The sequence below is a fragment of the Balaenoptera physalus genome (assembly GCF_965194825.1).
Source record: "Balaenoptera physalus genome assembly, chromosome: 5".
NCBI lineage: Eukaryota > Metazoa > Chordata > Mammalia > Artiodactyla > Balaenopteridae > Balaenoptera > Balaenoptera physalus.
Genome location: NC_138884.1, coordinates 89,091,671 through 89,104,456, shown reverse-complemented (window position 1 = coordinate 89,104,456; position 12,786 = coordinate 89,091,671). Strand labels below are relative to the sequence as shown.

General features: G+C 33.4%; 1 protein-coding gene across 10 annotated transcripts in view; it reads right to left on the bottom strand.

Moving 5' to 3' along the window:
- The window catches only part of ARAP2 (ArfGAP with RhoGAP domain, ankyrin repeat and PH domain 2), a 206,873-nt gene that overhangs the window by 166,411 nt on the left and 27,676 nt on the right, over nt 1-12,786 (bottom strand). For all 10 annotated transcript variants that reach the window (XM_082464518.1, XM_082464520.1, XM_082464521.1 and 7 more), the window contains 4 exons: nt 7,508-7,566; nt 6,341-6,417; nt 5,516-5,607; nt 3,692-4,045 (listed from right to left, as the gene is read on the bottom strand). In XM_082464518.1, coding sequence (XP_082320644.1) covers nt 3,692-4,045; nt 5,516-5,607; nt 6,341-6,417; nt 7,508-7,566 — 582 coding nt within the window. The remainder of the gene's footprint in view (nt 1-3,691; nt 4,046-5,515; nt 5,608-6,340; nt 6,418-7,507; nt 7,567-12,786) is intronic.

The following is a 12,786-nucleotide window of genomic DNA, read 5'->3' as shown; positions in this document are numbered from 1 at the left end:
TTCTTGGATATTTCAATACGTGGTTCTCTAGAAGGGGTGTGGCACATTCAACCACGTTTTCTTTGATTTACAGAAACTCACAGGATTCTTCCTCTGAGTTGCATATTCAGGAAATTCTGGAATAAATTCTATCCAGTCTTCCATATTTGCATCTACTCAGACTTGCTGTAAAGCTTGAGCTTATTAGTTGCAGATAGGAAAGGGGAAGGAAAGAGACTTGTTTTTTTTATCTTCAAAACCCAGTGAGGTTTTTTTTAACACAAGACCATTTATTAAGTTTCTCATCTGCCTCACCTGTTTGAAACACTAACAACAAACCCAAGTTCAACATTTTATCAAGTTTTTTCCATACAATTTTTTAAACCAATAGTATAAGGCTATATTATAATTAGATCATTCGAATAGTTAAATAAATGTTCATACTTTAAGCTCAGCTGGAAATGTTTCCATATTTCTCTAGTTGCATGGTGTTATACAATTATTTTCTTACTAAATATTGGGCAGTTTTCACATACTGTGCATTGATTCAGAACTGGCATTTCCATTTCAAAGCGAACAGACAATCACATGAAATAAATCCAGATTATGAATTTGATTACTTTGTTTAATGTCACTCATGACTGAGGACAATTTCCAACACTATTTGGAGAAGGATAACCAAGTATGGCTATTTTTTTTTTTTTTTTTGGCGTATCCTGTGGGATCTTAGTTTCCTGACCAGGGATTGAACCCGGGCCCACAGCAGTGAGAGCACAGAGTCCTAAATACTGGACAGAGCAGGGAATTCCCACTATTTGTTTTTAAACTGTGTTTTGACAACACATGTACTCACATACAGAAAACAGCAGGTTAAAAAGTCAAAAGCGTTTCCTATATGTCTATAGGGGGGAACAGAATTTAAATAAACGCACTGAGAGTTCACTGCTCTGTTAACGTACACCAGCACTATCAACGGCACCAGCAGATTTCCAACCAATACAGTGTCTGGAGTTTAGTTTTTACTACAAGATCCCTATAAATTAAAAAATAGCTGTTTTAGAAAGATTGAAAGAAAAAACGATGTCTAATACTAGGTTTTTATAATAATTCATTCAACAACAAACACTAAGAATATCTACCACATGCTAGGCAACCTTCTAGTTGCTGAGGATACCACAGTAAACAAAAACTAATATAGATGACTGTCCCCATGGAGCATATATGCAACAAATAAATCATCAAGTGTATAAGCTATGAGAAAAATAATTAAGGGAGTGATGGGGTGGTGAGGGAAGGGCAGTGATAATATTAACTTTGGTGTTCAGGGATTCGTGCAAAGGAGACTTTAGAGCAAGAACTTGAGGGAGGTAAGGTACAAGTCATGCTGCTCTCTGGGTACGAGCACTCAGGGCAGAAAGAAGAACAAGTTCAAAGGTACCCGAAGAGAGATCCTGCTTCTTATTATGTCTAGATTTGATAGAATAATAAAGTAGTTTCCTTTTTCTGTAATCTATCAGGTTATAATTTTTGATGTGGGGCCCAAAGGAGATGGAGGAAGCTGGTATAAGATTTCAGCCAACCCTCAAATCTGTTTTATGCTACTATGGCCCACAAACCAAACCTGGCCCATTAAATGTGTTTATAAATAAAGTTTTATTGAAACACAGCCTCATTCATCAGTTTACACATTCTCTGTGGCAGCTTTCATGCTACAACTGCAGAGTTGCTGAGCTCCCACAGACACCATATGGCTGTAAAGATTAAAGTATTTATTATCTGACCCTTTACAGAAAAAGTGTGCTAATACTTTCTCTATGGAATTCAGAATGCCATCAAAATCAGTGCTACCTGCACCAAAGAGACATGTGACCATGAGGTAAACAAAGCTCAGTAACCTCTGCATAAGGAATGGGTAGGCATCATTTTGTCTAATTAATGAGCATCTTAAACACCCTCACCATAGCCTACAGAGTCTAACTAGAAAAAGGAAAAATGGAGATTCCATTTGTGGTCTAATAAATACATGCTTCTTGGTCAGTTACACATATTTCTTTTAAGTCATAGCAACATAATCATGGAGAAGAGCTTTTTAATTTCTTGGTGATATAATAAGCTCCTTTGTTTACTTTCCTAGCTGCATCCTGGTAACCTGGAAAAAGACTCTGAAGTCAGAAAACTCAATTATTTTCTCTAAAATGGAAAAATAAAAATCTCAAAAAATTACAGCCTCTAACCTTAGGCAGGTTCAGAATAGAAAGGTTGGAAAGTCAGAGTTCTGATAAAAAGAGAGAGAAAATGTTCTAACTATCCCAGAGGTGGCCAGTAATGGTGAAGCTTTCTCAGTGTGCCTGCAACATAAACATACTAACCCTGTCAAGATCGAGGTACCACCCACCAGAGATCATTCAGGAAACCACAGAATCTGCTAAATCTTCCAGTGATACTTTGAGAGAGCACTGGGATCTCCCTAATCATTTAAATTCTACAGAAATGAAAGACCTGAGACTATTCCCGTGCAATGTTTCATTCCACCAGTGTGTATATTTGAGTAATGACTCATACCGTTGCAATTTGACTATGCATTTACCAATAATACTGATGACTGATGAAAAGCAGACACAGTTAACTACTTTGTCATCCTAATGGAACCAGAAAGGAGTGAGACAAAATACATGATGCTAAGAAGTTCTCTGCTTCAGTTTAGTCAACATCTAATTTGCTAAAGGGATGCAATCCTATAAAGTATTAACCATGTAATTACTAACCACAAAAGGGTTCAGCTTTTTTTTTTCTCTATTTCTTAAGAAATATCATTCCTTCTCCCACTAGTCAACTGATACTTCTTCTGGCAATTTTTTTGCTAATAAAATTTATTTTAGGAGAAAACAAGGCTTTCTAGAAATGATGCACCTTTTCAGGGGAAGAGTAGAGAAAACCAGCACAACATAGAGACTCACCACAACAACTACTTAAACATAAGAGATTTAATCCCTAAATAATTTAATAATTCATGAGGAACATTTCCAGTAAGTATTTCAAAAGGACATTCAAAATTCAGGATGTCAGAAAATAATTCTAATTAAACATAATCCCTCCCCAAAGATTTCTCAGTACTGCAAAATGCTTAAGGACAGAAGTTTCTTTGTCAACAACTGAAATGATAAATCTGCTTTTAAAGTATAATATTCAAGGAACTCTGACCTTTTGTGCAACATTCAAAACTCAAAACAATATATCAATAACAGTGAAGCCTAAAATGTAACAGTGACATACTTTCCCCTAACTACAATAAGCCTTGTATTCCCAAACAGAACGCTGTTATAATAGGAGCGAAGGCCAAACAGTGTGGGTTGAGTAATACAAACCCAATCAGTGTTGTTTTTCTTTGCTACAAATTGAGACACAAGATATTGCATTTTGGTGCAAAGTTAGAAACTAACATTAAGGATCTAGATGTGAAATTAAACTTCCAGTTTTAATTTGCTATGCAGAACCTTAACCCAGAATTCCATTCAGCACACGGCCCATGCCCCACATTACATCTAAAGAACAGCATTTGCAAAAGTGTATTCAAAGTCCCTATGAACTGTCTCTGTATGCTTGGGGGGTGGGGAGGCGCAACAGCAACCTAGCAGGTTTAGAAATGGATACGCTTGAATTTTTAAAAATATGCCACTTAGGAAAAAAAAAACAAAGAAGAATAAATACATACCCTTGGGGACAGAGTTTGTCAAGCCATCCCGATTTAACCTTTCTTGCAGACGATCCATAAAAACAGGCATAGGGAGATATTACATTTGAGGAAATGATGGATGAATCAGCCTTTCCACTTGCTGAGCTTAGTGGATAACTGTGCCTATTAACAGAGGCCAAATTCACTGCTTTTTGAGTTCGAGATTTAGATGGCTTTGAATGTTTTCTTCTCAAACTCTGAAAGCATTCTTCTACCGTTGAATATTCTGATTCCGAAGCAGAGTCTATAGGAATATTGTTTTTGTCCTCTCGAGGTATCCAAATATCTTCTACTTTGTCTTCACTTACATTCTCCATCCTGTTATCATATAAGCTAAATGGAAAAAGAATGGTTTTAATATTTCCCACAGCTCTATGTGACTTAAGCCATTGGTTACTTTTTCTATTTATAAACAACCAATCACAGAAATTTAAGGCCAGGAAAAATCTTGGAGTTCAATTAACACATCTGATAATTTTTAAAACTTCCTGAAAAATAGAAATCTCTCATTATACTAACACATATTTGAATACTACTAGAAGCAGTGTATTTTTTCTTATGTATCATTTCATCTGACCTGTTTATTTTGGGGGTTGGGTGAGAGTGGTGAGGATGGAGACTGCCATATTCTCTGCATCACAATTTAAACGTCTTCACCAGCACCAGTAAGTGGCCAGCCACTTAATGGGCCAGATCATGAACCACTACCTCGTGGAGAGAGGTACTGGAGATCTTATTTCTACATGTTGCCCCTTCTCTGACTCTCCACTAATTGACTTCAAGGACCCTATGTTCCATATAATGTAATAAAACAAAGAGTACACCTGACTGGTGAGAACTTTAGTATTATTTTGCATCACTAATGACAAAAAAACTGCACCACATTGCTAACTAGAAAACAAGAAAGGGCCAGGGTACATTCAGAAGGTAAAAGCTGTATAACGTATAATATTTACTGGAACACACAGTTGCTAAGTATATTCCTATAGATTTAAGGAATGACAAAACAGATTGGCTCAGCCATTTATGTATAATAAAACTCATTACAAAGAAGTTTTTGCTAATCAATGAAACAGATATGCCTAGGAGTCAAATTACATCCTTCTGGACGTGGTATTCTAAAAATCATTGCCACCTTAAAGGACTTAACTTGGCCCCTTCCACACTCTGCACTGTAGTAAGTTCATATCAGATGCCTTCTGAAGATTCTCAATTATTTAGTTCATCTTAAGGAAACCCTCAACAGTGTTAGCCTTGGAGAATAAAGGTTAAAATAGACAAATGTTAGGTAATGATGCACTACATCAAGTGCTAATAAAGCTGAGAGAAAAATAAAATCTAAGTTGGTATCTTACAAACTCTATTCAATCTCATGTGTGATCCAAATAACTGGATAATTTTCAAGCTGCTTGCCAATGCTGAACTTCTAATAAAAGGATACATTACATTTGTAAAAATTCTGCACCTCACATAGTGACATTTTTGGCACTGCCCCTTTCTTCTTCATAGTAAGGTAACTTCCTATCTTTAAAGTGCAAACATGGTCACCACATATTTGCCACTTTGGGAAAGGGAGAATGGTTTCAATTAGGAAAAGACAAAAATAATGTGCTACAGACTATAGAATCAATTTACAGGCTCTAAATTCAATTACTGAAATGAGTGCTGTTGTCAAAAGAAAGGATTTGGACTTACCAATGTAAACTATTTTCTTAGAAATATAATATGAGCAAGAATTCAACATTGTATATTAAATAACATTTTATTCAAAAGAATTAACCATCATCAATCATGTCCTCATACCTTGATTTGACAAAAAATGAGTTTCTTTCAGTAGTTGTTACCCCTTTGAGTGTTTCTTCCTGGGTCCAAAATTCATTCCTTATGGATCTCTTCTATAAGAAAAATACAAGTTTTTTTAGGGGAGCAATATTCTACAAAGATTCACAGTATCTGGGTTTAGTTTTATTAAACAAACGTCTAATTGTTTAGATCAATTTTCAATAAAAACAATTTAATTAGGGTGACTATATTAAATGGTAGCCTTTTGATCCCTTTTTCAATATTTTATTTAAATCATTAATAACTCATCATTTCAACTAAGAAGAACAGAAGGTGCTAAGAATAAAATTTATTTACTTTTACTTTCCCACTTACTTTTTGTCTTCCAACTTCTCTTTCATCATGACCAAGAAATAAAATACCAAAAGAGCACAAATAGTGGAGAGGAAAGACTGAGTGATAAACTGAATAATTAAGATTTGTAAATAGTTAGAAGTCTGTCTATATTTGGGTATAAGGCAAAGTAAAATCTAGTGGCTTTTGTCAGTTTGCCTTTCCTTTTTACAGGGGTTTGTCTTACTCTTTTTTTTTTTTTAAAGTAACTTGTGGTAAATTTTGAAAACCCACTGATCTGTATTCCTAAAATCAAATTGAAATGTATTTCTGTGATATATTTTTAAAGATATAAATCTGCCATGATTTTACCGAGCAGAATTTCGCTGAATGGAAATTTCTTTCTTCAATATAACACATTCTTCAAACAGCTTAAAGGAAAATGAAGAGGCATATATAGGCAGAAAAGCAAAGAATTGAATATGGAAAAAAATTAAAATGTATGGGACTAACCTTGGAATTTTCTAGTCTCTGGAAGAGAAAGGTCTCTCCATAAGGGAAAATGGAAGATGAATTCTCCTCATTCGTATCTTTTGGGGGAATTATAGGATGAGAATGGAAAGATGTGAATAATGTGAAATATTGTTTTAAAAAGGCATGTGTTTAATTATTTTATAGCAATATCACAACTTAAGCTTTATTCTCTGAGAGTCCAAAATTCTGCTCATAATTCTTATCCTCAAATCAACTCTAAGCATGATTTTCTCAATGTATACACCCCTCACTTCACAACCAAAACACATTACTCACTGTTTCTCAAAGTGTGATGTGTCACATTTGTCCTTGCTAACCTATAGGATCCACGTTAATATAAGTAAGCACATTTCCCCATACGATGGAAATTGTCATGGTGTGTTTATAATGTTAATTCCTAAATAAGAGGTTAGTTTTAATGGCAGAAAATTAATCTTAATTCTATTGGAATTTTAAACAAATGATCATTAAAAGTTCACTAACATAACAGCTAGATGTTATAGCATTCAAAATGCCAGAATCCACTTAATATAATCCCTCTAATACCATAACTACTAATGCACCTGTAAGTAAATTATTTCAAGAGAATTTCCACAATCCCTGAATTACACCGATCTACAAGAAAGAATTCTCAACACTTGCGTTTTCTGCTGTGGCAAATTTTTTTAAAGGTTCAGTAGTCAAGTGTTTGCTAACAGCATTGAGAAGAATGTTCCTGAACTTGTACAAGCAGAATTTTCAAAAAGAAAGAAAAGCCTCTGTCAATGAGCAGTTGACCAGAGCAATGTCAGCCTTTTCCTGTTACCATGGCAAAATTACTTTCCATAAATCTACGCCCTGTAGTTCAGACTGTCAGAAACCACATAATTTAGTTAAATGCTTTCGACTGTGGTTAATGATAAATGAAGCCTGGGTAAAAAAATCTTTTTACATTAGCATGTGCAAATTTCCAGGAGTCTGCGTATATATTACTGTCTTTCATTCACTCACCTTTAAAAGTGTCTGGAGTACTATGAACCTGGCAGACAGTTATTCCCACTATTCCCTATTCCACAGGTGGGCTGCCTTCTTGACCATGATTTTAACACATGTAAGAGTATCAAATGAGTACTAACTAATTTACAGACTTTAAAAGCTGAGACTCACTTTGCTGTGTCATAGATTTTCCAGTTGAGGTAGGAACATTTCTTCTCTCACGGAAATAGCTTAAGGCAAAGGGAAAAATAGATAAAATACGTAAAAATAGATGTTATCATCCTAAGTAAAGGATTAATTGTAGGCACATATATTCTTTTTGTTAGAAAAACCAATATTCAAAAATAAGTTTGATTTTAATGAACAAATACAATGGCCAAATTCCATAAATGTGTCTTTTTAAATAGCCTTAAAGGAAGAGATTTTATTGGATTTTACAAGTGTTTGCTTTTTACATTTATAATTCACAAAAGTAAATGAACATATTTGCGCAAGTATTTATGATTTTTTTTGTCTTTAGCTTTACAATATTGAATAAAAAATCTGTCTGGCTCTAAGAACATAATTTGAAAATACATAAGACCTTTTCTCAAAGATCTCAAAGCCTTGAGAGAGAAATACTACAGGTAATTAATTAGAATACAACATAACAGCAATGTCAGAGGAAAACACTGTGGAAACAGAAGGTAATGAATACCTACCACCATATGAAAGAGTTCTATTTTTCCATTTAAATATAAGGATCAGGACAGTGTCCTTACTTCTCTTAAATATAAATATGCCCAAGTAACTATAGAAAAGACTATATCTATGTAGTTGTAGTTATTTATTTATTTATATCTATATAAAAGAACAGAAACCAATGAAATAGAATAGAAACAAAATTTAAAAATAATGGTAACCAAAAGCTGGTTCTTTGAAAAGATCAATAAAATTTATAAACCTCAGGGAAGGAAAATAAGAATGAGAGACAGAAGAGACAAATTACCAATATCGGAAATGAAAGAGAGGACATCACTACAAATCCTACAAACATTAAAGGGATAATTACAGATTATTAAGAAAAACTTTATGCCAATATATCCAACAATTTAGATGAAATGGAAAAATTCCTTGAGATACAAATGATCAAACCGGACACGAGAATAAATAGAAAAATCTTAATATCCCTGTATCTATTAGAAAAATTGAATTCAGTAATTAATCACCTACCCACAAAAAGCTCCAGGCCCAAATACTGCACTGGTGAGCTCCACCAAATATTTAAGGAAGGAATAATACCAATTCTATGCAAACCTTTTCAGAAAATAGGGAAGGAAGGACTACTTCTAGTTCATTCAGCAAGGCCAGTATTACTAATACACAACCATTCAAAAACAAAACAACAGATAAATGTTAGACAAATATTCCTCATAAACTTAACATGCAAAAATCGTTAACAAAATATTAACAAATCAAATCCAACAATACATAAAAATGATAATATATTATGACCAGGTGAGATTTACCACAAGAAAGCAAAGTTGGTTTAACATGGAAAAATTAATATAATTCACCAAATTAAGAAAATAAAGGAGAAAAATCATTCTCACAGCAATAGATTCAGAAAAACCAATTGACAAAATTCAAAATCCATTCATGATAAAAACTCTCAGCAAACTAGGAATAGAAAAAAACTTCCTCAACCTAATAAAGGGCATTTATGAAAAACCAACGTCATAATCAAAGATTAAAGACTGAATCATTTTCCCTAAGACTGGAAATAAGGCAAGGAGGTGGGCGCTCACTAGTTATATACACATTAGTTCATAGGTTGCAGTCAGTGCAACAAGCGAAAGAAATAAAAAACATTCAGATTGGAAAGGAAGGCCTCTTATAAGCAGAAGTCTGTATCTAATCAACAGGAAATCCTTAAAAATCTACCTAAAAGCTTCTCAAACTGCTAAGTCAGTGTAGCAAGGTACCAGGATGGGGGAAATATTTTTAAAAATCAATAGTATTTCTAAATACTAGCAATGAACCATTGGAAAAATAGTTTGAAAATATAACTTTTACAATAGCATAAAGAAACATGAAATACTAAGGGGTAAATTTATCAAAATATGGGCAAGATCTGCACACTGAAAATTCTAAAACATTGCTGAGAAAAATTAAAGAAGACCTAAATAAGTAGATATATCATGTTCATGGATTGGAAGACTCAATATTGTTAAGATGTGAATTCTCCACATATTGATATATAGCGTCAACATAATCCCAAACAAAATTCCAGTGATCTTTTTTATAGAAATTAACAAGGTGATGCTAAAATTTACATGCAAATAAGAACAATTTAGAATGGTCAGAATATTTAAAAGAAAGACAAAATTGGAAGATTTATAGTATATGATTTCAATATTTAGCCTAAAACTACAGCAATCAAATTTGTGCGGTACTGGTGAAAGGGCAGACATATAAATCAATGGAATTAAACAGAAAGTCCACATATACTCCCACACATCTACGGTCCAGTGATTTTTGAAAAATTATGTCATGGCAATTCAATGGGGAAAGGATAGTCTTTTCAACAAGTGTTGCTGGAATAACTGGATAGCTCAATTTAAAAAAAGAAATGAATATCAACCATTACTTCATACCATATACAAAAATTAACTTGAAATGCAGTTTAGGCCTAAATGTTAATACTAAAACTCTAAACCTTCTGGAAACCAACAGAAGAAAAATTTTGCAACCTTTAAGTATGCAAAGATGTCTTAAATAAGATACAAAAACCACCACCCCCCCAAAAAAGTTGGACCTTTATGCTGTCACATATTTCTGATAAATGACTTGTTTCCAAAATATAAAAAGAATACTTACAATCTATTAATAGGAATGATTCAATTTAAAAATGGACAAAAATTTAAATAGACACTTTGTAAGAGGATACACAAATGTGATAATAAATACAGACTCATTAGAATGGATAAACTTAAGGCTGTAAATACCAAGTGTTAGAGAGTATGTTGAATAAATAGAAGGTTTAAATACTGCCAGCAGGAATGTAAAAGGGTACATCCATTTTGGAATACTGCTTGACATTTTCTGATAAAGTTAATTTAAGCTCCCAGCTATCCAATCCTAGAAACTCAAAAGAATTGAAAACATATTTCCAGGGAAATAAATTTTTCTGGTCTTTCTTCATAGCAGTTTTACCCTCAATAATCAATAACTTAAAACAAACTAAATGTACATCAACAGGTGAATGATAAACAAATGGTGGTATAAGGACCTCAGGGATTACTACCAAGCTTGGGGGGGGGGGCGGAGAACTAATAAAAGGATACAAATTAATACTAAACATAATAATATGAATAACTCTCAAAATCATCATGCTGAGCGAAAGAAGCCTGGCACAAAGACGTATATCCTATATGATTCTATAAGGGAGTGTGAAAGACGGATGGACTGTAAAAGGACACTAAGAAATGCTTAGGGATGATGGAACTGCCACTTCTTAATTGTGGTGATAATTTAATAGGTTTACACATCTTTCAAAACTTATCAAATTATATGCTTTGAATTGGTACAGTTTATTATGCAAATATTATACCTCAAAGAGTTGTTTAAAAATGAATTTAGCAAACCTACTGTTCATAGGGTTGATAAATAAAATATAAACTATATTCCCAAATATCAGCAAACAAAATGAAATATTAAAAGTGATACCATATACAAGAGTATCAGAAAAATATAAAAACCCAGGATTAAATCTAACAAAAGATTTGTAAGAACTCAGTCCTGAGAAACCATTCCTGAGAAAATTAAAGAAAATCTAATTAAATGGAGGAATATATGGAGGACTGAATACTGCAAAGATGTCAACACTGCCTATGTTCATTTGTAGAATCAATGCAATCCCAATCAAAAGGGTTACAGGGGTGGGTATCTATGTGGAATTTAACAAGTTGATTTTAAAATTTATATGAAAAAGCAAAAGACCAAGAATAACTAAGACACTTGAAGAATAAAGTGAGAAGACTTGCTCTGCTAGGTATCAGGATTTATTTTTAAAGCTATGGTAATGAAGACACTACATTACTGATAAAAGGACAGATATATAGATTAGTGAAGTAGAATGGGCATAAAGGCACTCAGTATTCATTTAAGTTAAAACAAACATGTCAATCTTGAGCAATGAGCAAAGCATGTCTTTAATAAGAAGATGACTTGGATATCCACTTGGTATTAAAAAAAAAAAAAAAAGTACTCCTACCTCAAACTATACCTAGAAATCAATTCAAGGTGGATTATAAATCCCAACATGATAGGCCAAACAATAAAGCTAGAAGAAGATAAAACAGAATATCTTCTGTGTCTTAAGATATGAAAAATTCTAACTCTAAAGGAAAGTAATGGTAAATTTGACTAAATTAAAGAACTTTCATTCATTAAAAGTCACCATCAAAGAATAAAAAAGCAGTATGTAGAAGAGGAAAATATATATTCGACAAAGGGCTCATACCCATGGTGCATCAATAACTCTTAAAAATCATTATAAAACACAGAGAATGCAATTCAAAACAACAACCCCCCTCCCCCAAAATGGGTAAATGACTCCAAAAGGCACCACATAAAAGAAGATAGAAACATGGTCAATGACCAATAAATGCATTAAAATGTGCTCAATTTCGTTAGTCATCAGAAAATACAAATTAAAATCGCAATGAAATATAACTATCCGCCCACCTGTATGGCTAAATTTTTTTAAATAACGAAATGCTGTTGAGGCTGTGAGACAAAAGAAATGCACATACACTGCTAGTGTTAACATAAGTGAGCATAACCACTCAACGATGAGAACCACTTTGCATTACCTACCAAAGTGGAAGATAAGCATATACTATGACAGCAACTCTACTCCTAAGTATATATTCAACAGACATACATGTAGATGAAAAGAAAAACCACCCAAATGTATGTCAACATGCAAAAGTTAAAGAAGCTGTGGGAGAATCACACAAAAGAATAACATTCAACAGACAAAACAACAAACTGACATGCAGCCACATGGATGCATCTCATAAACATCAGGTTGAATAAAAGATATTGGACACAAAACGTTACTTGCTGTATGATTCCATTTATATGAAATTCTAGAATAGGCAAAAGTAATTCAGTGAGATCAGTGGTTCCCCAATGCAGGTGATGGGATAATTTACTGCCAATGTGCAAAGGCGAATTTTGAGGGATGATAGAAATGTTCTGTATCTTGATTGTGGTCACATGGCTGTATATATTTGTCAAAACTCATCAACCTGTCTATTGAACATCAGTCTTTCTTCTTACATGTAAGTTTGATATAAATAAAGCTGGTTTACACATGTGTGTAAACATATATCACTTACATGTAAAATACTAGATGATGTTGAGAATGTGAACTATAACAGTAGAATGGATATCATGATATA